At 41.0% G+C, this 27,818-nt stretch overlaps 1 protein-coding gene and 3 non-coding genes across 5 annotated transcripts; all 4 read right to left on the bottom strand.

The window, feature by feature from the left end:
- Positions 1–88: 88 nt before the first annotated feature.
- Positions 89–15,677, bottom strand: FRG1 (FSHD region gene 1). Of its 2 annotated transcripts, XM_065947447.1 has the most exons (9): positions 15,446–15,670; positions 11,401–11,471; positions 7,979–8,104; positions 6,701–6,758; positions 6,257–6,371; positions 4,565–4,669; positions 2,209–2,300; positions 1,401–1,511; positions 89–193 (listed from the first exon to the last, which is right to left on the bottom strand). In XM_065947447.1, exons 1-9 carry the CDS (start codon positions 15,505–15,507, stop codon positions 157–159), a joined length of 777 nt encoding a protein of 258 aa, XP_065803519.1. In that variant the 5' UTR covers positions 15,508–15,670; the 3' UTR covers positions 89–156. The 2 variants fall into 2 exon arrangements, with proteins under 2 accessions (XP_065803519.1, XP_065803518.1); XM_065947446.1 differs by lacking the exons at positions 89–193; positions 1,401–1,511 and adding an exon at positions 1,539–2,012 and having other exon boundaries at positions 15,446–15,677.
- On the bottom strand, positions 5,671–5,743 carry LOC136143924 (small nucleolar RNA U2-30). Its single transcript, XR_010658425.1, has one exon. It is a non-coding gene; the product is annotated as a small nucleolar RNA U2-30 (small nucleolar RNA).
- LOC136143925 (small nucleolar RNA U2-19) lies at positions 5,858–5,937 on the bottom strand. The gene has a single exon (XR_010658426.1). It is a non-coding gene; the product is annotated as a small nucleolar RNA U2-19 (small nucleolar RNA).
- Positions 15,678–24,258: 8,581 nt separating the features above from the next.
- LOC136143886 (U6 spliceosomal RNA) lies at positions 24,259–24,364 on the bottom strand. The gene has a single exon (XR_010658394.1). It is a non-coding gene; the product is annotated as a U6 spliceosomal RNA (small nuclear RNA).
- Positions 24,365–27,818: the final 3,454 nt, after the last annotated feature.

Genomic DNA, 27,818 nt, shown 5'->3' with positions numbered 1-27,818 from the left:
TACCTCCATGGAGAAGCTCAATTAAACTTCATTAATCTTAGTTAAATCTAGCTACTGATTCAGCTATAATTACAAAACAGCCCAATAATTCTGTAAAAACACTGATTTTATTATTCAGAAAAAAACAAAAGGAGAAGACAGAAATAAAAATCTTGGTCATTTGCAGTATCTATCAGCTTTCAATCTGGCTCTCCTGTTTAAACAAAAAGCAAATAATGAAAAAATTAATCTATGTAAAAACATGTCATGTTATAGTCACCTGCTACTAAAATCATAAACGTGTGTTCAGCAATTGTGTCTTCAGTTTTAGTTATTATCTTACCACACCGCTTATATTAAAATATTTTAATTAAAGTGTTTACTTCTCAATTGTATGTTTCATAATACATGGGATTTTATTCTCACGAAAAAACTTTTCCTAATCTTTAACTCATGTTGCCTAAAGGCTTTTAAAATCCAGAACAGCAATTTTAATAGCCTCTGAATTTAAGCATGCCCTAAATTTCTATTTAATAAGGTGGGAATGTTGTATTATCATAAGTGATAAGGGTTACAAGACACAGACCTTATTCTGTTTAAGTCCATATCCTGATTACTTTTATTGCCTATTCTTGATTTCCTAAAAATAGGTATGTTAATATGCTCAGCTGGAAATAATCATTACATCATTTGCTGTCTTCAAGTAGTCACTTGATCAACTGGTTAACAGGAAACACCTGATAAAGAACTGTTATCAAGTAATCTAAAGAAATATCTTAAAGGTAACTTTGCAAGTAAGACTTGAAAAGTGGCAGATTACCAAATTCTCTTCTGACATGGTGCTTACTTGATTTATACTTGCAAGCTCATAGCTAAGCCTCTCCAACCATTTTACTAATGTTGGAAATCTAGGCCACTACTTTCCTAAATAGCAATACTAATAAATAAATATTAATAACTTGCTGTGTTGAATATATTGCACATGTATGAACTCAACAAAGTGCTTCAATTTTATACTTAGAAATTTTTAAACTGATTTTTATCTCATTTTTTGAAACCTGTACTACTTTTAACAGAACCCACTGAATTTTAAAATTAGTCAAACTACTTCTTTCTAGCCCTGGTTTTAACAGTTATAAAAAAGTCGATGGTAAATGAATTTATGAAGTAGTTTCGGTCAAACCTGAATTGCTTGTAACAAAATATATAAGCACTTGGGACCTGGCTATTTCCAAATATTTTTTCTTGGTGATCTTTTCCCAGACTTAAAATATCCCTTTTTAAGGTAATACCACCACATTCAAAACTTAGAAATAAAGACAAAAATTTTAAAATTACAGTAATTAAGAAAAGAACATGTGTTTATACACCACTTCTATTGGCTACTGAAAATAACTGGAAATGAATAAAAATTTACTTACCTGTCCAGAAGTGTTTCATGCAAGAATCCATCTTTCCGGGCCTTTTTCAGAATTTTACTGTCTTCTTTACTTATTTTAAGCTTGTGGTCTTGGAAGCTCTGGAATTTCTTTCTATTAAGAAAATGCCTCTCTTGAAAAATGTCTCAAACTTTGTTTATACATGTTTACTAACAAGCTTACAGATATTTAAGTTTTTCATTTACTTAAAAACACTGTTTTTCTCAAATAACTTACAACTTTTCAACAACAAAAATGACCTTTCTATCCCACCATCAAGAAGGCAGTTGCCTGGGTAGCTCTACAAACTTAACTAACACTTGGGAGTGTTGGCTGGAGTCGCCTGTGTCCTGGAAACGTTTGACAGGCTTTATGTACTGACAGTGACAGCAACTCTACAGAGCAGGGCTGTTGCTGTTTAGTTGCTAAGTTGTCTGACTCTTTGCGACCCCGTGGATGGTAGCCTGCCAGGCCCCTCTGTCCATGGGATACTCCAGGCAAGAATACTGGAGTGCGTTGCCATGCCCTCTTCCAGGGGATCTTCCCGATCCAGGGACTGGGCCTGCATCTCTTGCTTGACAGACGGATTCTTTACCACCGAGCCACTGGGGAAGCCTTGAGCAGGGAGAACAAACCAATACAGGTGACGGGAATGTTGAAACTGAACCCTTACCAGAGGCATTCAGCGCAGTGCCCTGTCCTAGAGTCTACACTGTGCTGTCATTTCTTGCCTTTCAGGTCTTTTATTTTAGGTGTCTTGAGAAGCATGTCATTGCCAAACCTATTGTTCTAAAAGAAAAAAAATACCTACACGTAATTGATTTCACACTGTTTGACATTTCCTTTGTCTTCTTCTGGAATATCATCTTTTTTCTTAGTTTCTCTTTCAGCGCAGGATCTGATCTATATATTGGAGATGAGAACACAGAGGTTACACATTTATCTTCCCCTGTCCCACCTTACTTATTACAAAAGAACATTCTAGATGATTTCTTATACAAAAGAAGAAAACAACTTGGCAGTTAGATTCAGAAAAAACAAGTTCTAGGTATGTTTATATATATATATATATGTAACTTACATAAATAATTGCTATTATATGTTTCCTTAGAGCCCTTATATTAGAAAAACTAACGAGAAAATTACTTGAAAAGCATTTTACAGATCAGATATTACTATGCCAATTAGGCAATAATTTAACTAGTTTAATTTTGGCTCCATAAGTAAATACAGTAGAATCAAATTATCCTGCTATTTAGTGTTCACTTTATAACACTGAACATAGTGTTAGCTGTTCTACTATGCACAGGCTATTACCAAATGCTTCAAATCTTTTAACAAAACACAATTTGTTTTTACCTAATTGGAATTTATCACTTTTAAATCGTTTTACCTTCATAAGTTTTGACAAACACTATCACCTGCAATAGATTAACTGACACAGATACAGCAATCAAGATCAACTGAGTAGGGCAAAGGGCTTCCCTGGTGGCTTAGACAGTAAAGACTCTGCCTGCAACGCAGGAGCCTGGGGTTTGATTCCTGGGTGGGGAAGACCCCCTGGAGAAGGGAATGGCTACCCACTCCAGTAGTCTTGCCTGGAGAATGGAGTAGGGCAGGAAGGGGATAGAATTCAGGGCCAAGGAACTGGCAATCTGCAACCCAAAGGATCGACATCTTGAAAGTGATGTCTGTGGCTTAGAGCACGTTCCAAGATTGCTTCGAAAGTTGTGGGCAATAATAAGGCATGTACAATTAATATGTGTGCAACCACTCTGGCTGGAGGAGTCCTCAAAGAACTGTGGAAATTCTGGGCCAGGCCTGTGACACTATACCACCCTTGGCAGGAAGAGACGTGTTCTGGTAGATAAGGCCAGTGTATGAAGGTGGACGCTGACACAGACAAGCAGAGCCTGCAATGTGGAAGGGAGGGTGGACAGAGTCCTGGATTATCACTGCTCAGAGGTTCCAGGTACCTGCCTAACCAAACAGGTTAGGGAAACCCGACAGGTACTTCATATAAAAACAGCTGCAACTGTTGATAAAATACAGCATAATTTTTTTTTCTTCTGTAGATGTGCAAAGTACTGCTCATAGAGTTGCACTGTTTGTCTTCAATAATCATACTTTTATAATGTAATCCAAATAAATAATTCAAACATGACACAAAAAATTAAATATAATTACAAATGAAATAAATAGGTGAGTGGGATCTTAGTTCCCTGACCAGGGATAGAACCCGTAACCCTGCAGTGGAGGCTTGGAGTGTTAACCACTGGACCACCAGAGAATGCTCCACCAGCATTTTTCTAGTGACTTGCTTTCGGAGAAGCAATGTGCTGTGGAATGTAACTTCTAGGGTCAGTTGGGCCTGGGTACACATTCTGTCTCCACTTTAGCTGTGTGGCTTCCTGCAGTGACTGATCAAAACACTGGGGATTTAAGGAGGGTTAGAGGCTGTTCCTCCCCTGGACAGTTAAAAGGTAACAGTAACTACCTTAGGGGAACACTAAAGACAATCTCGCATGTTCCTGAAGCTACTTGCTTTAGTTTTATGTATTGAATAACTGAAAAACATTATGACTAACACTTTTAAAAATTACAACAAAAGAAAATCTAGGTTTTAGATTTAATTTTTTGGGGGACATTTTTAGCAGTGAAAATGGCTTTTGAGAAAACCATGGAAGATATACTAGAACTTCTAATTCCTGAGCTCTCTAGAATGGTATTTCTTTTTCCATCAGTCAACTCCAAATAATGAAATGAAGAGTTACTGGTATTAACATTCTTGTTTTAAAAGATTAGTGATATTTTTCAAGGTTAGAAAGAATAGTGTAAGACTGTAAAACTGAAGATTATGAAAACTGAAAATATTTAAAAAGTAAAAAAATATGACACAGAATTTAAAACAAAATCTATACACATACTTGATAGACATGTTTAAGTTATGCTGATAGTAGAGAAAATGTAACATGGATTTTTATGCTTTATTTATAAGGATTAGGCCACTTTAAAAAAGGCTTTTTTTCATTTCTTTGTGCCTTCCACCATGGCCCACACTAATGCATTACACATGGTGAGTGTGGAACAGACTGCAACATTTTAAAGAGATGTAGTCACATCAGATAGGTGATGTGTACTAGTCTATAGAAAACGCTCAGGATTACCTTTATCATTTCTTCTTCTCCTGCTGTTTTACTTTTTGCTTCTATATCACCTGCTTCATTGCATCTAATAAAACAGCTATTGGAGGCCAGTAAAGCCATTTTCCCCTAAATAAAACATAATAACAAGTTATAAGAATATCTGCAAAAGAATTCTTAAGTCTTGAGATTAAACTGATTCCTTCCCAAATCTAAAAGGAATCAGGAAAAAGAATGTGAAGAAAACCTGGAAGATAAAAAAACATAGAAAAATAAATCAAAGTCTTTATAATCTTACTATTCAAAGATAATCACATTAAATACTTTTAGTATATTCTATTAGATTTAGTAGGACTAAATTCTAACTATATGGAAGAGAATTATTTCCTTTGGCTGCAAAGATTTATTGGGATATAATTGATTTAGTCAGTTTGTTTTAATTAGCTTTAAAGAAAAGAAATTATAATGTATTTTACTCAAATAGCAATATTTTAAGATTTTCCTCCATAATTAGAAAACATAAAAAAAAATCACAGTTGAAGTATAACCAACTATACTTCCATACATTAAAAAAAGAAAGAAATGCAGAAAAAAAACAGAAACACTAGCCTTTGATGCCTTTGAATTTACTGCTCAGCCCTTTTAAGAATCAATGTCTGAGGGACTTGTGGGTGTAGGAAGAATTTAATCTATCATATCCATTGAGCAAAGTGCTAATAATATGGGTTTGATTTAATTTCTTATTTGAGGGAGTGAGGATTGAGTTTTCTGTCATCTGCTTGCCTCTTGGTGAGCTGGGATGTGGCTGTGATTTAGTCCAAGGTGATTTAAATCTGTGCTGCTGATTTTTCCGCTGAGGCCCTTTTCTGTGTTAAAGTTTTACTTGTTAAACCAGGGACTTTTAAGTCTTTCTTTAAGATTTTAAAACGTAGTGTCTTCCCCCAAAATAAAGTGAAATGAAAATCCCTAAAGTTCTGTATGACTGGTAGTATCTGACTCATCATATTGCCTTATGATATGCTGGCCTCTTCTGTTGATATAATGAGAAATAGCTATTCGGTTTCTTTGCCAATTAAAAAAAAATGTTTTGTTTTTGCTATTGAATGTTTCTTTTTTTTTCTTTTTAATTCTGAGTTCAGATCAAGTGTAGAAACCTTCACAGTTATAAAGGTCCATAGTAATAAGACCTTTTCATCATTGCTCAGAACTGATCAGCCTTACACACACACACTCACCCATCAATAAAGTTCTCAGTAATCTACTGTCACCTTTACTCACACACAAACACACACACACTTTATTTTAAATTCTTTAGCTTCTCAGAACTACAGAGATCATGTATTAGGTAGACTAAAAGGTCTTATGATGCTCAGATTTGGCTATTTTCATCATTGATCCACTTCACTAAGAGCAGATCTCAGAGAACTGAATGAGTTTCTTATATATTTTGGACATTAACCCTTTAACAGATATCTAGCTTGTAAGTACTTTTTCCCAGTCTACATATGTCTTTTCACTCTGTTGATTGTTGTGTTTTTTTTCCTGTGTTGCACTATTTTTTGAGATCTTCTGAAGGTTATGAATTCATGTTAATTTGTAAAAATTTAATGCATTATTGCACTACTTTTTTGTTTTGTCTGAATATATGCTCTTGTTGACTGTTAGAGACTTTCTCCTATGCTGAGGAGCTTGTAAAAAAAAAATAATAGTACTTACATCTTGAAAGACGGGTTCCCACTGCTCTCTAGGTCCAATTGCATCTGAACGCCCAACAACAAGTCCGTCTGAATTTATACCAAGGTATTTTCCATAGCCAGATTTCAGAGCAATTCTTCAGATTAATAAAGTAGTTAAATGTTAAAAACTGAGAGAAAATTAAATATGGAACATAAAAACGTGTGTATAATATTTAGATTAACCACAGTTCCAGTGTTCAAAAGCCATGTGTGGCAAGTGGCTACCATACTGGACAAGTGGTTCTGTGTATACAGTTTAATATTCTACTTTTTAAATACAAGTACTATATAATACCTTATTTTATGCAGCAAATATTTTCCCAAATTCATTATTCTTCAAAAACACCACTTTTAATGGATATATCCTATTATAATGTACCATCTTGTATTACAATGTATTAATTATAGTTCAACTCAAGCTTACCTGGAATCAGACAATTTGACAGCTGTAAACTGCTCTGGAGGACTAGGGCCCTCATCAACTACAAGAGAAAACATTTTGAAGTAAATTTGACATTTCTTATACATGTAAAAATACTCTTTGGCTTAAAAAAAAGTAGTTCTTTTTCTTTTAAAACCAAATGTAAGAATATCATATTATGTAATTATAATACAGTATATGGGCTTCCCTGGTGGTTCAGACAGTGAAGAACCCATCTGCCAACACAGGAGACGTGGGTTCAATCCCTGGGCTGGGAAGATCCCTTGGAGTAGGAAAAGGCAACCCACTCTAGTATTCTTGCCTGCAGAATCCCATGGACAGAGGAGCCTGGCAGGCTACAGTCCACAGGGTCACAAAGAGTCGGACATGACTGAGCAACTTAACACACGATATAGTATTCGTAGTATCAAGAGTTACTTTATCTTCAAATGCAGCTCTGTTAACATCTTGATTCTAGATCATCGAGACTCACTTTGGACTTCTGACCTCTAGAATTGTGTGATAGTAATAAATTTGTCTTATTTTAAGCCAAAAAAAAAAAAGAGAATACTTTATCTTCTGTATGTAAAACTAAACTTTAGTTTATTTAAAAAGTCTCTAACAGTCAATGAGAAGCGTATGTTAAAAAAAAAACAAAAAAACTAAAGTTTAGTTTTACATATCTAATGAGATAGGTCAGCATGATGCTTATTTATTTAGTTACTTCCAAGATACTCTCTCCGTGCATTTTAAAATGCAGTCAGCACATAGACAAATAAGCACTTAATGTTTAAAAAACTAAAATCCTTTAATTTATTCAAGGGATGACCATTTGGATAAAAAGCTCTTTGTAATTTTCTAATTACTTTGTGTCTTATTAGTGCTTCTTCCCATGGGCTAAAAGAAAAGAGAAAACTTCAGATTAACAGTGCCCTGGGTTAGCTGTGGCAAAAGGTCTAGAGAGTAAAGGAATTCAAACTTGATTCATCTAGGTTTTCTTTTTCTTTCCTTTTATTATTTCAATTATTTACAATAGTTTTGATTGCCATGGATACCCTTTTGGAATTACACAGAATGTTTTCAAATGCTTACACTGCAAAGAGGGAGCTGCCAATAACTGGCAAATAGTGAGGAAGGAAAAAAGTGGAAGAGTCAAATCAATGGATTCACTCCTTTGGCATGTATTTGCGATTAGTTAGGATTTGGTGTAAGTGAATGAATGCCATAAAATATTAACTTCAAGTGGCCTTTTCCATCCCATTGCCTCTACCAGACACAAACCTTCTTTATGTGGAGCTCCCAGTGTAAAAAGTCCATTGTCAAGTGCATGTATGTAGGTTCCTTTATCCATTTCAATTGCTATGGTTCCTGAAATCTCACCAAAGTTCGTTACTGTCCACCAGATTCCTAAAGGATAAAATCAATCATTTAAATTTACATTTTGTATTTGTGACAGAAGGTTCTTACTTGCTGCTGTTGTCATTATAACTTTTTTTAAAATTTTGCAGTTCTAGAGTAGTTGGATTCAGAGAGATAAAAAACAGGATGGTGGTTCCTAGGGACTAGAGGAGAGGGAGGTATGGGCATTTATAGTTTAATGGGTGTAGTTTCAGTTTTGTAAGATAAAAAAAAATTCATCTTGAATTGAAGACGATGGTAGTAATGGCTGCACAGTAGTGGGAATGCACTTAATGACACTGAACTGTACACTAAAAAGGGTTCATATTAAGTGTGTTTTACTACAATTCAGGTAATTTAGTGAGAGGTTTGCACGATAATTTGAGTTATTTCTGACTTACAGTTATAATTGTTGTCAGTAAAAAAAAAAAGCTTTACTCAGAATCATTATCAACATCCTATGATCATTAATTGTTTCTTAAAAATGTAGTAGTTAGTGAAATAAAATTATTTGTATTTTATATGTTCTGTGCTATACTGACCAAGTACACTTCATGTTGACTCTCCCCAAATGACCTAGATTCTAGATTTAATATAGTTCTCCTGGAAAATCCAACAGGATTTATTGTAGAAAGTAATACGTTGATTGTAAAATTTATATGGAAATACAAAGGAAATAGATTTAAGGGACTAGATCTGATAGAGTGCCTGAAGAACTATGGACGGAGGTTTGTGACATTGTACAGGAGACAGGTATCAAGACCATCCCCATGGAAAAGAAATGCAAAAAAGCAAATGGCTGTCTGAGGAGGTCTTACAAATAGCTGTGAAAAGAAGAGAAGCGAAAAGCAAAGGAGAAAAGGAAAGATATTCCCAGCTGAATGCAGAGTTGCAAAGAATAGCAGAGAGAGATTTCCTCAGCGATCAATGCAAAGAAACAGAGAAAAACAACAGAATGGGAAAGACTAGAGATCTCTTCAAGAAAATTAGAGATACCAAGGGAACATTTCATGCAAAGATGGGCTCGATAAAGGACAGAAATGGTACGGATCTAACAGAAGCAGAAGATATTAAGAAGAGGTGGCAAGAATACACAGAAGAACTGTACAAAGAAGATCTTCACGACCCAGATAATCACAATGGTGTGATCACTCACCTAGAGCCAGACATCCTGGAATGTGAAGTCAAGTGGGCCTTAGAAAGCATGACTATGAGCAAAGCTAGTGGAGGTGATGGAATTCCAGTTGGGCTATTTCAAATCCTGAAAGATGATGCTGTGAAAGTGCTGCACTCAATATGCCAGCAAATTTGGAAAACTCAGCAGTGGCCACAGGACTAGAAAAGCTCAGTTTTCATTCCAATCCCAAAGAAAGACAATCCCAAAGAATGCACAAACTACCACACAATTGCACTCATCTCACATGCTAGTAAAGTAATGCTCAAAATTCTCCAAGGAAGGCTTCAGCAATACGTAAACTGTGAACTTTCAGATGTTCAAGCTGGTTTTAGAAAAGGCAGAGGAACCAGAGATCAAATTGCCAACATCTGCTGGATCATCGAAAAAGCAAGAGAGTTCCAGAAAAAAACATCTATTTCTGCTTTATTGACTATGCCAAAGCCTTTGACTGTGTGGATCACAATAAACTGTGGAAAATGCTGAAAGAGATGGGAATACCAGACCACCTGACCTGCCTCTTGGGAAACCTGTATGCAGGTCAGGAAGCAACAGTTAGAAGTGGACATGGAACAACAGACTGGTTCCAAATAGGAAAAGGAGTACGTCAAGGTTATATATTGTCACCCTGCTTATTTAACTTATATGCAGAGTACATCATGAGAAACACTGGGCTGGAGGAAGCACAAGTTGGAATCAAGATTGCCAGGAGAAATATTACTAACCTCAGATATGCAGATGATACCACCCTTATGGCAGAACGTGAAGAAGAACTAAAGAGCCTCTTGATGAAAGTGAAAGAGGAGAGTGAGAAAGTTGGCTTAAAGCTCAACATTCAGAAAACTAAGATCATGGCATCTGGTCCCATCACTTCATGGCAAATAGATGGGGAAACAGTGTCAGACTTTATTTTTGGGGGCTCCAAAATCACTGCAGATGGTGATTGCAGTCATGAAATTGAAAGACGCTTACTCCTTGGAAGGAAAGTTATGACCAACCTAGACAGCGTATTAAAAAACAGAGACATTACTTTGTCAACAAAGGTCTGTCTAGTCAAGGCTATGGTTTTTCCAGTGGTCATGTATGGATGTGAGAGCTGGACTGTGAAGAAAGCTGAGCGCTGAAGAATTGATGCTTTTGAACTGTGGTGTTGGAGAAGACTCTTGAAAGTCCCTTGGACTGCAAGGAGATCCAACCAGTCCATCCCAAAGGAGATCAGTCCTGGGTGTTCATTGGAAGGACTGATGCTGAAGCTGAAACTCCAATACTTTGGCCACCTCATGCGAAGAGTTGAAGAGCTGACTCTGGAAAAGACCCTGATGCTGGGAGGGACTGAGGGCAGGAGGAGAAGGGGACGACAGAGAATGAGATGGCTGGATGGCATCACCGACTCGATGGACATGAGTTTGAGTAAACTCTGGGAGTTGGTGATGAACAGGGAGGCTTGGCGTGCTGTGATTCATGGGGTCGCAAAGAGTCGGACACGACTGAGCAACTGAACTGAACTGAACAAAGGATCTACAAGACTATAAAGAAGTACAGAAGTATAAAGCTGGGAGATTCATACCACCTGATTTCAAGACTTTATGAAATGACAATAATCAAGACAAATATATCAAAAGAACAACAGACAAACTGCAGGAACAGAGTCCATAAATAGACTGACATATATAAAGTCAACTGCTTTTTGACAAAGACACCAAAGCACTCTGTTGAGAAAGGAAGTCTATCAGTATGATATCTGGATATCAATATGATGAAAAGAGAGAAAATAATTTGTATACTGTATTTGGTTAAATGATATTTATAGGTATCAGCCCTTTAAAATGATCTATCAGAATCTCTGGGCTATTAGGTAGTCTAACGATGGCACCTATGAAGTCAGAGACCTGTGTTTCCTCTCTCCTGCGCTTTGTTTTGACGATGAAGAAAAGGCATCACACATCAACCATGCTAGAACATAAAAGCAACCTATAACTCTAATATTTGAGCATTTTAAGACAAATGTGAGTCGGCCATAAATTCCTTCTACTTTCTTTTTACTACTTAATCTCTACTAGGAAAATATTTTGAAGGGGATGTCAACCAATGCTAACTTTTCTCAGAATGAAGTAATAGAAAATTGACTCACCAACAATATCAAGCTGAGTTTCTTCATCTTCTTCTCTTTTTCTCTTCTTCTCTTTGCTCTTTTTCTTCTTACTACAGAGGATAATTTATATACATGAGTTTAGATATATTGATTTGCATACTAAATATCATCCGATAGAATCTTAGAGGACTCTTCTAAGATGTACACTGGTATATAAATTACTGATATATAACAATATACCCTTTTACTTTTAATACAGAGAAGTTACTTCTGATCCTGTTCGTATTGTGTTGCAGTTAAAGAGAACAGACTCTGGAGCCAGACTGCCTTTTAGAATCCTGATTCTGTCATTTCTTAGTTCTGTGATGTGTTTGGAGAATTTACTTAATTTGTCAATTTCCTCACCTATACAAATGAGGATAACAATTTAACCCAACTCTTACTGTGAGGATTAGGAGTTAAGGCATAATCTTCATACATTACTTGTGAAAATGTAAAATGGTGCAACCAGAAGAGTTTGGGAGTTCTTGAAAAGTATGGAATTAGGTTTATGGAAGCCATTGGATCTAACGATTCTCCTCCTAGGTATACACCCAAGAGAAATGAAAACATAGGTCCGCACAGAAACTTGTGTAAGAATATTCATAGCAGCATTCTTCATGAGAGTCTCCAAAATGGAAACCCAAATGTCCATCAACTGATGTGTGGATAAACAAAATGTGTTATATCCATATAATGAAGCACTGGTGGTAGTTTAGCCACTCAGTTGTGTCTGCCTATGTGCAACCCCATGGACTGTGGCCCACCAGGCTCCTCTGTCCATGGGATTTCCCAGGCAAGAATACTGGAGTGGGCTGCCATTTCCTTCTCCAGAGGATCTTCCTCACCCAGAGATCAAACCTGTGTCTCCTGCATTGGCAGGGGGATTCTTTACCACTGAGCCACCTTCAGTTTAGTTCATTTCAGTCACTTAGTGTCTGACTCTTTGTGATGCCATGAACCACAGCATGCCAGGCCTCCCTGTCCATCACCAACTCGTGGACTTTACCCAAACCCATGTCCATCGAGTCAGTGATGCCATGCAACCATCTCATCCTCTGTCGTCCCCTTCTCCTCCTGCCCTCAATCTTTCCCAGCATCAGGGTCTTTTCCAATGAGTCAGCTCTTTGCATCAGGTGGCCAAAGTTTTGGAGTTGCAGCTTCAACATCAGTCCTTCCAATGAATATTTAGGACTGATCTCCCTTAGGATGGACTGGTTGGATATCCTTGCAGTCCAAGGGACTCTCAAGAGTCTTCTCCAACACCACAGTTCAAAAGCATCAATTCTTCAGCGATCAGCTTTCATTATAGTTCAACTCGCACATCCATACATGACCACTGGAAAAACCATAGCTTTGACTAGACTAGCCTTGTCATCACTTTGTTGACAAAGTAATGTCTCTGTTTTTTAATACGCTGTCTAGGTTGGTCATAACTTTCCTTCCAAGGAGTAAGCGTCTTTCAATTTCATGACTGCAATCACCATCTGCAGTGATTTTGGAGCCCCCAAAAATAAAGTCTGACACTGTTTCCCCATCTATTTGCCATGAAGTGATGGGACCAGATGCCATGATCTTAGTTTTCTGAATGTTGAGCTTTAAGCCAACTTTCTCACTCTCCTCTTTCACTTTCATCAAGAGGCTCTTTAGTTCTTCTTCACGTTCTGCCATAAGGGTGGTATCATCTGCATATCTGAGGTTAGTAATATTTCTCCTGGCAATCTTGATTCCAACTTGTGCTTCCTCCAGCCCAGTGTTTCTCATGATGTACTCTGCATATAAGTTAAATAAGCAGGGTGACAATATATAACCTTGACGTACTCCTTTTCCTATTTGGAACCAGTCTGTTGTTCCATGTCCACTTCTAACTGTTGCTTCCTGACCTGCATACAGGTTTCTCAAGAGGCAGGTCAGGTGGTCTGGTATTCCCATCTCTTTCAGCATTTTCCACAGTTTATTGTGATCCACACAGTCAAAGGCTTTGGCATAGTCAATAAAGCAGAAATAGATGTTTTTTTCTGGAACTCTCTTGCTTTTTCGATGATCCAGCAGATGTTGGCAATTTGATCTCTGGTTCCTCTGCCTTTTCTAAAACCAGCTTGAACATCTGAAAGTTCACAGTTTACGTATTGCTGAAGCCTTCCTTGGAGAATTTTGAGCATTACTTTACTAGCATGTGAGATGAGTGCAATTGTGTGGTAGTTTGTGCATTCTTTGGGATTGTCTTTCTTTGGGATTGGAATGAAAACTGAGCTTTTCTAGTCCTGTGGCCACTGCTGAGTTTTCCAAATTTGCTGGCATATTGAGTGCAGCACTTTCACAGCATCATCTTTCAGGATTTGAAACAGCCCAACTGGAATTCCATCACCTCCACTAGCTTTGTTCATAATGATGCTTCCTAAGGCCCACTTGACTTCACATTCCAGGATGTCTGGCTCTAGGTGAGTGATCACACCATTGTGATTATCTGGGTCGTGAAGATCTTCTTTGTACAGTTCTTCTGTGTATTCTTGCCACCTCTTCTTAATATCTTCTGCTTCTGTTAGATCCATATCATTTCTGTCCTTTATCGAGCCCATCTTTGCATGAAATGTTCCCCTGGTATCTCTAATTTTCTTGAAGAGATCTCTAGTCTTTCCCAACCTGGGAAGTCCTTAATGGAATATTATTCAGCCATAAAAGGAATGAGTACTGATACAACATAGATGAATCTTGAGAATGTTATCCTAGGTAAAAGAAGCCAGATACAAAAGGCTGCATATTGTATCGTTCAGTCGTTCAGTCGTGTCCGACCCTGCATATTGTATGATTCCATTTATATGGAATATTTGTTTATGAGGCAAACTGATACAGACAAAAGGTGGATTAGTGGTTGCCAGGGATTAGGGGATGAGCAGAATGTGGAGTGACTGCTAATGATGGTGGGCTTCCTTCTGAGAGGATGAAAATGTTCAGCAACTCAACAGTGTTGAGCCTTGTGAATATACTAAAACCCACTGAATTCTACTTTAAAAGGGCGAACTTTATAGTATATGTAGTTTATCTCAACAATAAAAAACCCGAGCGACTTTAAAAAAAGTTAACAGGCATTGTTTACAACAGTTTTGGGTACATATGAAATGCTACATGTGTTAATTATATTGATAGTTATAATGATTATAAGACAAACTTGTTTGCATTTTCACCACAAAATAAGCTTTCAGAAGCTAACTCTCTCCTCCCTCCTATGAATTCAGACAGTAACAGTTTCACATGTATTCAGGATAAATTCTTAATCCCAGACCCCTAGGCAGAGTTCTAAAGAGTAGTGGCTTCAGTTTGCTTCTTGACACTTTCCTTCCATCCCATCTAAAAGTACCGAAAACTCTTATCACTGGGAGCAGGATGAAATGCTCAGCATTTGTGTAAATTGATCAACCCTGAGCAAATCTACCAGTTAAAAAAGAGGTGTAGGTATGAGTGAGCAGATATCTTTTCCTAAAAAATCTCATGCTCATAAATCACCAGGGTAACTTCTTCCTTGCGTTTGGCTCTGCTTATTTACTGTACACATCACCTCGTTTAATCCTCAAAACAACCCTTTTGGAGTATCACTAATCCCCTCCCAAGAGGAAGCTCAAAGATACTGACGAACCTGCCACAAGATTAGTAACTGGTGGAGTCCAGGTTTGAACCCATAGCCTTTTCAAAATCCGTATCTGCATATTGCATTAAAAATAATTTTTTTAAAGGTGGCAGTGAAGCCATGTTGAAAAGTTATCCCTAATAAAGGGAGTTACCAGACTATAACCCACACGACCAGACTAACACAGTCCTACCAAGCATAGGTCTGGAGGTGGGCGTTCATCAAGGGAAATCCGACGTTGTGGCTCCTGGTCCCCCAGGTGCGCGCAACGTCTGTGCGTCCCGGCAGGAGCCCAGGCCCAAGGGCTGGGAGCCTGAATGACAGCTACCAGCGGCCCCAGGACACCCGCCCCAGGGAGGGGAAGGCTGAGGGGAGTCGAGAAAGAGGGCGAGAATCTCCCACGCAAACCCGCGTCCTTACCTCTTGGCCTTGGTTCCCTTGAGCACGAGTTTGGTGGACTTCACATAGGAGTATTCGGCCATGGTCGTGGCAAAACACGTGAGCGGGAGCGGGCGAGGGAGGCACAAAAGTGGAGACTGGGCCCGAGCTCCCCGAAAACGTACTCACCAGCGGAGTGGGCGCGTCTCCTCCCAGTCCCTGGCCTTTTTTCACCCCAACGTCAACTCCCAAATAGAATTCCACTTCCTGTTTACAGCCTGGGTACGGCATCCGCAGAGGGCCGAAATAGGTCCGCGTTTTTTTTTTTTTTTTTTCTGGCGGCACCCTGAGAACGGGCGTTTCCGAAGCCAGGGAGACGCGCCCTCTGGTGGACGCGGCGGGTCTCGCAGCCGAGCTGGATGTCTAGAGCCGCTCTGGACAGAGTCCGCCTGCGAGGTCTTGGGAGGAGGCGATAATTAGATTAGGGATGCGATGACTCAATCTACCCTCCGGAAGCGGCTCCGTGGACTGGTCCTGACTGCGCCGCAGGCCAAGGGCTGGGCCCGCGTGTGCGGCGGGGCGGCGGGTGCGTTGAGTAACACAGGGCGCGTTGTTTGGCCTTGGGCGACTTCACAAGCCGTCTCAATTCCGTAAACGTTTATTGTACTGTTCGTACTTACGGAGACTCGAGTAATGCAGAGGAAACAAACGGAATAAAATAAAAGACAATAAGTATCAACGTTTGGGCGGAAGATTTCACAGCGTTGCAGGATTTTGGGTGGAGATGGGCAGGCGGGAGACAGGGAAAGCAAATGCATTCGGAGGGTGGGTCTTAAGAGGCTTCCACAGCTTCAGTCCCTGCTCCCATCTCTTCAGCAGTTTATAATCTACTTCCCTGATCCCTGATGGGATCCCTGATCCCATCGTCTCTTCCTTCCTACCATCTACTGTAGTGCCAAGTGATCTCTCCAAAGAAACAGCTGATCATTATCCCCCCTGTTTTTGTTGTTGAATCTCTTAAGTCCTATCCCACTCTGTGACCCAATGTACTGTGGCACCTAGGGCTCCTCTCTCCTCCACTGTCTCCCGAAGTTTGCTCAAATTCATGTCCATTGAGTCATTGTGCTATCTAACCATCTCATCCTCTATTGTCCCCTTCTCCTCTTGCCCTCAATCTTTTCCAGTGTCAGGGTCTTTTCTAGTGAGTCGGCTCTTTGCAACAGGTGGCCAAAGTATTGAGGCTTCAGCTTCAGCAACACTCCTTCCAATGAATATCCAGGGTGGATTTCCTTTAGGATTGACTTGTTTGATCTCCTTGCTGTCCAAGGGACTCTCAAGAGTCTTCTCCAACACCATGGTTCGGAAGCATCAGTTCTTCAGCCTTCAACCTTTATGGTCCAACTCTCACATCCGTGCATGACTACAGACATTTGTCAGCAAAGTGATATCTCTGTTTTTTTAATATGCTGTCTAGGTTTGTCATAGCTTTTCTTCCAAGGAGCAAGGGTCTTGTAATTTCGTGGCTACAATCACCATCTGTAGTGACTTTGGAGCCCAAGAAAATAAAATCTGTCACTGCTTCCCCCCCTTTCCCCCTTCTGTTTTGCACTGGGGAAGGAAATAGCAACGCACTCTGGTATTCTTGCCTGGAGAACCCCATGGACAGTATGAAAAGTCATTATCCCTAAAGTCTATTAAAGGGAGGCCTCCTGCTTTCAGGAGGGAGAATTCTAGTGCACTTAGTGAACTGGTGATCTTGGCCTCTTTCCCACCACGGAACCCATGCTGCCTTAATCCCAGCCTCACAGACTGATTGGAAATGCTTGAAAGCTCTGCCTTTACTTGTCCTGCCTAGAATGCTGCTCTAGCTGCTTACCTACCTTCATTTCCTTCAAAAAGCCGTCTTTGAATGACTTCCTGTGTTTCCCCAAAGAGCCTTCATTTCTCATCCTAAAGCTTAACTGTGTGCTTTTTAAAGCAAAGGAACCATGTGCTTATTTATCCTTGTCTCCTTTACACCCACATCCAATGCCTGCTTCACAATAGACCTTGCCTAAACGTCAGTTAAAATATTAAGATTCTAAAGCCTGGTGTATGATAATGGAGGGAGTGGAACAGTGTGATTTGATGAGGTTGGGCTGTGACAGAAAGACAGAAGCAGACGTGCTGGGTGAGAAGGAACAGCAGGCCTTTGGATATCAGTTCCTTGTCTCCTACACTACTCGGTGGCAGGAAAATACAAAAGACGTTTTGACTCAGGGTCTGATCCTGAGGGCCTTTATCTAAATAAATAATGTGCAGTGAGACGTGATATAACATATAACTAAGAGTTTAGGGCTTCCCTGGTGACTCAGTGGTAAAGAATCCACCTGCCAATGGAGGAGACATGGGTTCGATCTCTGGTCCGGGAAGATCCCACATCTGCGTGCGAAGCGGCTAAGCCATGTACCACAACTACTGGGCCTGCGCTCTAGAGCCTGAGTTCTGCAACAAGAGAAGCCAGCGCGATGAGAAGCCCTCAAACTGCAACCAAGAGGAGCCCCCACTCACTGCAACTAGAGAAAGCCTGTGTGCAGCAACGAAGACCCTGCACAGCCAAAAAAGTAAAAAAATAAGACCGTAGCTGATGGAGACAGACTGCTGCGGTAGACAAACCTTGCTGCCTTTCTGAGTTTGATGACTTTGTAAGTTATGTGTGTGTGTGTGTGAGTCAGTCGTGTCCCACTCTTTGCGACCCCATGGACTGCAGTCCTTCAGGCTCCTCTGTCCTTGGAATTCTCCAGTCAAGAAGACTGGAGTGGGTTGCCATGCCCTTCTCTAGGTTATCTTCCCTACCCAGGGATCGAACCCAGGTCTCCCTCATTTGTAAGTTATATAACCTCCACGTAACTGTGTTTCTTCAGCGGTAAAAATGGGATATCTCCTAGGGTAATGATGAATATTGAGAGTTAATATAGGAAAAGACTTTTTAAATTGTGCATCATAAATATTAGTTATTATTATTAGCTAACAAAGTGCCCTGAGAAAGATATAAGCGAAATGTTGTAGCAAGCTATTGTCTCTTGTCTTCCAGGTCTGAGGTGATATTTCATTGTGATATCATTTGCATTTCCCTAATAATAATCTGTAGCTGAAACTCCAATACTTTGGCTACCTCATGTGAAGAGTTAACTCACTGGAAAAGACGCTGATGCTGGGAGGGATTGGGGGCAGGAGGAGAAGGGGACGACAGAGGATGAGATGGTTGGATGGCATCACCGACTCGATGGACATGAGTTTGGGTAAACTCCGGGAGTTGGTGAGGGACAGGGAGGCCTGGCATGCTGCGATTCATGGGGTCGCAGAGTCAGACACGACTGAGCGACTGAACTGAACTGAACTGAATAATTAGTGACATTGAGTGTCTTTTCATGTACCTGTTGGCCTTTGGAAAGATATCTATTCAGTTCTTTTGTCCATTTTAAATAGTTTTTTCTATTGAATTTCTTATATATTTTGAATATTAATCCCTTATCAGATGTATGATTTGCAAATATTTTCTCCGTTTCTGTAGATTGCCCTTTTATTTTTGATGGTTTCTTTTACTGTGAGCAACTTTTTAAAAAGTATGTTGTAGTCCCAGCCATCAGCACCACTTTGTGGACAAATAAGAAAATGGCTACATTTTGCTCAAGTAGCATCAGTTCTGGAGAAGGCAATGGCACCCCGCTCCAGTACTCTCGCCTGGAAAATCCCATGGATGGAGGAGCCTGGTAGGCTGCAGTCCACGGGGTCGCTAAGAGTCGGACACGACTGAGCGACTTCACTTTCACTTTTCCTTTCATGCATTGGAGAAGGAAATGGCAACCCACTCCAGTGTTCTTGCCTGGAGAATCCCAGGGATGGGGGAGCCTGGTGGGCTGCCTCTATGGGGTCGCACAGAGTCGGACACGACTGAAGCGACTTAGCAGCAGCAGCAGCATCAGTTCAACTCAGTCACTCAGTCGTGTTGCAGCCCATGGACTGCAGCACGCCAGGCTTCTCTGTCCATCACCAACTCCCGGAGCTTACTCAACCTCGTGTCCATCGAATCGGTGATGCCATCCAATCATCCCTTCCTCTGTCAAGCAGCATCAGGTTGCGTTAAAAAATATCCAGTCTGAGCTATCAGGAAAGCTTAGTTCCAACCAACAGCACCACCTTGTGGACAACTAAGACAATGGCTGCATTTTGTTCAAGTAGCTTCTCGTTGTCTTAAAAGTAAGTCTTAAAAATAAGTAAGTAAGTAAGTAAAGTCGCTCAGTCGTGTCCGACTTTTTGCGACCCCATGGACTGTCGCCTCCCAGGCTCCTCAGTCCATGGATTTTCCAGGCAAGGGTACTGGAGTGGGTTCCCATACCCGAATGAACTTACTTGCAAAACAGAAAGACATTCCCAGACTTAGAGAAGGAACTTAACGGTTGCCAGAGGAAAGGGATAGTTAGGGAGTTTGGGATGGACATGTACACACCGCTGTATTTAAAACGAATAGCCAGCAAGGACCTACTGTATAGCGCATGAACTCTGCTCAATGTTACGCGGACGCCTGGAAGGGAGGGGAGTTTGGGGGAGAACGGGTGTGTATATGTGTATGGCTGACTCCCTTCACTGTTCTCCTGAAACTGTCCCAACATTGCTGATCGAGTATTCCCCAATGCCAAAGAAAAAGTGTAAAAAAATGATAATAGATGTGAAAGCACTTTGATATCTACTAAATTCAATAGAAGCCTTAAAGATTATTACTACAAAAGGCGGGCATGTGTTGGGCAAATGTGTAATAAAGTTAAGTGTTGCTTAAAAAAAGTACCCATAACCAAATTTGGAATTTAGAAAGCATCCTTGAAGCTGTATTTAGAGAATGTGTTTCCCTGAATGCGCTTTGAGATCACTTATAAATCTCTATCAGCAATACCATGCTGTCCTCTAAATACAAATATAACACTATTCCTGTAGAAAGCGCTTCAGAAACTTGAAAGAACTGGTGGTTTTTTTTTTTTAACACCATCTGATGTTACTTGAGCAAAATGTAGCCATTTTCTTATTTGTCCACAAGGTGGTGGTGTTTCCCTACCAATAACTCAAGGCAGTCGATCCCAGGAACACAAGGGACTCATGATATCACTATAGGTTCTTTCCCATTATTATTAGGTTTTCAGGGCGCAATTAGGTTTGTCCCATAGAAGAAATGTGTAGTTTTTCTTACAGAAGCATAATTTATGATTTAGTACAAAATTTGGCATTGTCAGAGTGAAGATTTCTCTTTTTCCCTTATAATTTCATTTATAATAATTATATTTTTAGTGATACTAACAGCTTCATAAAAACATCATTATATTATACACCCAATGACTGTGAAATCATTTGCCTCCAAGCACAGTGAAATCATCAATCACCAAACTGGGTCTGAAATGGGCCATTTTAAGAAAGCTATTTACACTCTAATTTGCAAATTGGGATTTTTTTTTGTTTGAAATTAAAACATTTTTGAAATGTACCAACTACAGTTGCTTAACAAAAGTAATGGTTCTTTTTATGGTAAGGAAATAAATTGAACCTCTGTGCTGGAAAGTGCTGAAAACAAATCAGCTTTCTTTATAAATAGATTTTACTGCTGGCTTAGAAATTACCTTCTGTGCTTTTCAGATGATGGAAAAATGAAATCAGCTTCTGTTTGCACTGTGCAGACAGCATATTTACTGTGTCCCTTTCAAGAGGATTATGGAATGTTGGGAGGTCAGGATTCTCAAAAAAGAGAATTCTAGGAAGTGGCAAAATGTGAAAATGAAAATAAAGCAAGCCTGGTTGTTTCATATATAAACTTAGTATATATGCTGACGGATTGGAGGGAAAACCCTGGATGGGGAGCCAGCAGTTCATCTTGTTCTGACTTGGACGGACTTGACATGATCTGCTGTTCACTGAAGGCCAAGGCTGACGGGGCATCAGGTTGACTGGCCTGGCCATTGGAACTGGGAGAGAAGCCACTGGCCAGAACACGTGGTCATGGCCACGTGTTCAGAGTCTGGTGCTCAAAGCTAACTCAGTTCAGTCCTCAGTCGTGTCCGACTCTTTGTGACCCCATGAACTGCAGCATGCCAGGCCTCCCTCTCCATCGCCAACTCCCAGAGCTTGCTCAAACTCATGTCCATTGAGTCGGTGATGCCATCCAACCACCTCATCCTCTGTCATCCCCTTCTCCTCCTGCCTTCAATCTTTCTCAGCATCAGGGTCTTTTCAAATGAGTCAGTTCTTTGCATCAGGTGACCAAAGTATTGGAGTTTTTCAGCTTCAGCATCGGTCCTTCCAATGAATATTCAGGACTTACCTCCTTCAGGACAGATTGGTTGGATCTCCTTGCAGTCCAAGGGACTCTCAAGAGTGTTCTCCAACACCACAGTTCAAAAACATCATTTCTTCAGTGTTCGGCTTTCTTTACAGTCCAACTGTCCATACATGACTACTGGAAAACCTCAAAAAAAGAAAAAGCTCAAAGCTAAGCAGGGCATTAATGGCAAATCTGACACCAGCAAGTATGTGTCTCAGCTGCAGCTGAGACTCCAGTCTGGCGGGAGGATTAAGTCATCTTGGAGATCCAACACAACCCACAGAGGTATACTCCACAGATGCTGGCTGGCGAGCAGCACAGGGATGCTTCGTTCCACTTGGTAGAGGCTCTTTGCTAGGCTGTTTGATAGAAACATCCTTCAGGAGCAGGGCCATGCTCTTCAGATGTAGGCAGAGGTTTGGCTCCTTGGAGCCGTAGCCCTAGAGCTCATAGTTCAAGGGAGGAGGGAGGAGACAGCATCTCACGATGATAGGTGATTGCATTTAAACTGGATTAAAAAAAATTTATTGTTTATTTTTGGCTGCACGGGGTCTTTGCTGCTGCATGGGCTTTTTCTAGTTGCAGTGAGTGGGGGCTGCGCTCTGGTTGTGGTGCGCTGGCTTCTCATTGCAGTGGCTTCTCCTGTTGAGAAGCTCCGGCCCTATGGCCCATGGACTTCCGTAGTTGGCAGTGTGTGGGCTTAGCTCCCGCGTGCCGTGTGGAATCTTCCCGAACCAAGGATCGAACCCATGTACCCGGCGTTGGCAGGTGGGTTCCTATCCACTATGCCACCAGGGAAGCTCTAAACTGGATTTTTTTTTTTTTTAAAGAGAATTCTTATGTCTTAATCTGCTTGGGCCGCTATAACATATTATCGTAAACATGCAATTGCTTATTTCTCTCAGTTGTAGGGTCTGGGAAGTCCAAAATGAAGGCAAATTCCACGTCTGGTCAGGATCTGCTTTCTGATCTGCAGATGGCGCCTGTCCTCACATGCTGAGAGAGCTCGCTTCCTGTTCCAACAAGAACACGAATCCCATTATGAGTTCCTCACCGTCATGACCTTACCTAAACTAAATCACCTCCCAGAAGGAAAGTTTGCAATGCCATCCCATTGTAGGTTAGAGCTGTAACACATTAATTTTTCTTTCTTTCTTTTTTTTAAATTTATTTTTATTAGTTGGAGGCTAATCACAGTATTGTAGTGGGTTTTGCCATACACTGACATGAATCAGCCATGGATTTACATGTGTTCCCCCTCCCGATCCCCCCTCCCACCTCCCTCCCCACCCCCATCCTTCTGGGTCTTCCCAGTGCACCAGCCCCGAGCACTTGTCTCATGCATCCAACCTGGGCTGTCGATCTGTTTCACACTTGATAATATACATGCTTCAATGCTATTCTCTCAGATCATCTCACCCTCGCCTTCTCCCACAGAGTCCGAAAGTCTGTTCTATGCATCTGTGTCTCTTTTTCTGTCCTGCATATAAGGTTATTGTTACCATCTTTTTAAATTCCATATATATGTGTTAGTATACTGTATTGGTCTTTATCTTTCTGGCTTACTTCCCTCTGTATAATGGGCTCCAGTTTCATCCATCTCATTAGAACTGATTCCGATGAATTCTTTTTAACGGCTGAGTAATATTCCATGGTGTATATGTACCACAGCTTCCTTATCCATTCATCTGCTGATGGGCATCTAGGTTGCTTCCATGTCCTGGCTATTATAAACAGTGCTGCGATGAACATTGGGGTGCACGTGTCTCTTTCAGATCTGGTTTCCTCGGCGTGTATGCCCAGAAGTGGGATTGCTGGGTCATATGGCAGTTCTAATTCCAGTTTTTAAAGAGATCTCCACACTGTTCTCCATAATGGCTTTACTAGTTTGCATTCCCACCAACAGTGTAAGAGGGTTCCCTTTTCTCCACACCCTCTCCAGCATTTATTGCTTGTAGACTTTCGGATAGCAGCCATTCTGACCGGCGTAAGTGGTACCTCATTGTGGTTTTGATTTGCATTTCTCTGATAATGAGTGATGTTGAGGATCTTTTCATGTGTTTGTTAGCCATCTGTATGTCTTCTTTGGAGAAATGTCTGTTTAGTTCTTTGGCCCATTTTTTGATTGGGTCATTTATTTTTCTGGAATTGAGCTGCCGGAGTTGCTTGTATATTTTTGAGATTAATCCTTTGTCTGTTGCTTCATTTGCTATTATTTTCTCCCAATCTGAGGGCTGTCTTTTCACCTTGCTTATAGTTTCCTTTGTTGTGCAATAGCTTTTAAGTTTCATTAGGTCCCATTTGTTTATTTTTGCTTTTATTTCCAATATTCTGGGACGTGGGTCATAGGATCCTGCTGTGATTTATGTCGGAGAGTGTTTTGCCTATGTTCTCCTCTAGGAGTTTTATAGTTTCTGGTCTTACATTTAGATCTTTAATCCATTTTGAGTTTATTTTTGTGTATGGTGTTAGAAGGTGTTCTAGTTTCATTCTTTTACAAGTGGTTGACCAGAAAAATATGGAATGCTTCACGAATTTGCATGTCATCCTGTGCAGGGGCCATGCTAATCTTCTCTGTATCGTTCCAATTTTAGTACATGTGCTGCTGAAATGAGCACTGTAGCATATGAATTTTGAGAAATCACAAACATGTAGACCATAGCACCTCATCTGATAAGATCTAGTCCCTAAGAATGATGTGAACTTATGACTTGATTCTTGTCCAAACTGTCTGTCTGGATTTCTTAAAAACAAAGCATACTTGACTATTTCCTCGAAAGAGTCATTCATCTATGCCTCATTATAGTTGCAGAATTTTTGCAGAATTATATCCATGAGACTTCTAATAGCTTAATTTATCATAGGAGGCTTTAAAACATTACAGGTGAAGCATATGTTTTGAAATCATGCCATAGAATTTGTAAACAAATCCACACAAAACCCTCCTGTTGGCTCCTCTTATTGGTCCAATTTTGCTGAGGAGCTAAATTTGAGAGACTTGCCCAAGATCACACAATTAATAAGTGGTAGAGCTGAAGTGTGTATCCTAAGTCTCTGTGAGTCCAGGACCTATTTACCTTTGTCCAACACTGCTTTTTAAAGACCTGGATAATGCTAACATTCTTCCTTTTGAAATCTCACTTCCTTCTGGGTAGCAACTTAATCTGTGAAGAGGGAACCATAATACAGACAAAAAAAAGTTCTTTGAAATCTTCAGTGTTTGTGGTGAGGAACAGTCCTATGGTATCATCAGTGGGTGAGCACCTTTTGAAGGCTCTCTGTGCACCAGTTCAGTAAGAAGTAGAGATGTTACTATCGGCCTGTGCAGGACAGAAATCCCACAGCTTGTACCCTTCCCTTCCCTTTTACTTTATTTCCAAAGGACTTTTTATACTTGGTCAAGTTTAAGGATCTTTTATGAGCCCCTGGGTAGACATTGAGCTTTCCCAGATCTAGGTAAAGATTAAAAAAAAAAGTTATTTATTTTATTTGGCTGCACTGGGTCTTAGTTATGGCATGTGGGGTCTAGTTCCTTGACCAGGGATTGAACCCGGGCCCCCTGCGTTGGGAGCACAGATTCTTAGCCATTGGACCACCAAGGAAGTCCCTCCAGAGACTAGGTAAAGATTTATGGGCAAGCAGAAGAGTTAATGTAGCTTGCGACTACTCCTTTTGGGAAAAAGTTTAATCATTTTTTTCTTTGAATCCCCTTCGTTCCCTCAAATGCTGGATAAAATGCATCTGCTTTCTAATCCTTATCAGCAGAGGATCCGCTCTCTTTCACTGAACACACAACCAAAAACAAATAAGAAAGAATAAAATGAAACCTAGGCAAGCTTCCCAGGCATCCTCAAGACCACTCTCTGTCTGGTTGCTGTCCTCATCCTCCTCTTGACAGGCGTTCCATCCGTTTCTCATAAGAGAGTGTCCAGATCTAAGACTTCGGTCTGACCTTTGGGAGAAGTAGGTGGGAGGAGTCTCTGGCCTGCTTTGGCATTCGACCAAGGACTTCCCTGGTGACTCAGATGGTAAAGAATCTGCCTGCAATGTGGGAGATCTGGGTTTGATCCCTGGGTTGGGAAGGTCCCCTTCAGAAGGGAATGGCAACCCATTCCAGTATTCTTGCCTGAAGAATCTGGTGGACAGAGGAGCCTGGAGGTCTATAGGCCACGGGGATGCAAAGAGTTGGACATGACTGAACAGATCACACACACACACACACACACACACACACATACAAAACAGAGTCCTTCAGCATTCAACTCAGCTCAGTGACCTCTCTGTGTATTTGGGGAAAATCTCCAGGTAGTAATAAACTGTTATTTTCCTGTGCTTTGTTGTCTGTACATATATATCTTCCTTAGGGACATCATGTGGAGATGGGTTCTTTGGCCAAATACCATCTTAATCACTGCCATTATGACGACTTGTTCACCCTTGTGGAACTGAAATCTAAATGGAGATTGAGCAAACAAGTACAGTGAGCCAATTATGTTACGATGTCAATCTTTTCGTGTCTTCTTAGGGATATTGATTGTTTTCCCCCTTGTTCACCAAGTTCTAGGCTTGGTGATAAAAGGGATGTTTTGATCTGCAGCAAACTTCCTGATTGGTTAGCAATAAACTTGACTGCCTCCCATAAGACTGCTGGGAACTATCTCTTGTCTCAATCAGGAATTCCACTATTTGGAGATGTGTGTGAACTGGGAAGATTGTAAATATTTATGGAATTACCTGCTGTATGCTCAACCCTATGTTAAGCACTGGACGTGTTAAATAATTTTGAACCTCTTCATGTTCAACCCTCACGACAATACTCTGAGGTTCTTTTTCTCCCCCTAGTTGTGGTGAGTGGGGGCTACTTTTCCTTGTGGTGCACAGGCTTCTCATTGCGCTGGCTTCTCTTGTGGAGCACGGGCTCCAGGGCGTGTGGGCTCAGTGCTTGCAGCTCCCGGGCTCTGGAGCTCAGGTGCAATAGCGGCTCATGGGCGTGGTTGCTCTTTGGCACGTGGGATCTCCTGGATCTGGGGTTGAACCTGTGTCTCCTGCATGGGCAGGTGGATTCATTACCACTGAATTTTATTTTTTGGGCTTCCAAAATCTCACTGCAGATGGTGACTGCAGCCATGAAATTAAAAGACGCTTACTCCTTGGAAGGAAAGTTATGACCAACCTAGACAGCATATTAAAAAGCAGAGACATTACTTTGCCAACAAAGGTCCATCTAGTCAAGGCTATGTATGGATGTGAAAGTTGGACTATAAAGAAAGCTGAGCGCCAAAGAATTGATGCTTTTAAACTGTGCTGTTGGAGAAGACTCTTGAGAGTCCCTTGAACTGCAAGGAGATCCAACCAGTCCATCCTAAAGGAGATCAGTCCTGATAGTCATTGGAAGGACTGATGTTGAAGCTGAAACTCCAACACTTTGGCCACCTAATGCGAAGAGCTGACTCATTGGAAAAGACCCTGATGCTGGGAGGGATTGGGGGCAGGAGGAGAAGGGGACGACAGAGGATGAGATGGCTGAATGGCATCAGTGACTCAATGGACATGAGTTTGGGTAAACTCTGGGAGTTGGTGATGGACAGGGAGGCCTGCCGTGCTGCGGTTAATGGGGTCTCAAAGAGTCAGACACGACTGAAAGACTGAACTGAACTGAACTGAACTGAGCCGCCAGGGAAGTCCCCGCTGCTTGGCTTTGGCAGAGACACAAGGCAAATCTGGGGTCAGGAGGCCTGAGCGGCCCCCCGGGAAGCGGGCGGGGTCCAGGGAAGTGTGGCGCTGGCTGTCTAGGGAACTGGCCGCCTGTGGGCTGGAGGCACATCACAAAACCCCACTCCACCTCCCTCAGATGCTGCCCAGGTCTGCTGGAGCTAAGAGAGCTCTGAGAAGGACCACTTCACAGCCTGAGCGTGGGTGCTGGGCTGCCTCCCCTCATCAATATCTTGGCTGACGGCTATGCACATGGGGGCTATTTGCCTGGCTTTCTCAACCCATGCCAGAAAGCATGCTTCTGAAGTGGTTTGGAAAGCTCTGAAGGAGACGTGCTTCAGGTATTGGCGTAACTGCCAA

The sequence above is a fragment of the Muntiacus reevesi genome, chromosome 10 (genome assembly GCF_963930625.1).
Source record: "Muntiacus reevesi chromosome 10, mMunRee1.1, whole genome shotgun sequence".
In the NCBI taxonomy this organism is placed as follows: domain Eukaryota; kingdom Metazoa; phylum Chordata; class Mammalia; order Artiodactyla; family Cervidae; genus Muntiacus; species Muntiacus reevesi.
Note: the sequence above shows the minus strand (reverse complement) of the source record. Positions and strands in the feature narration are given on the sequence as shown.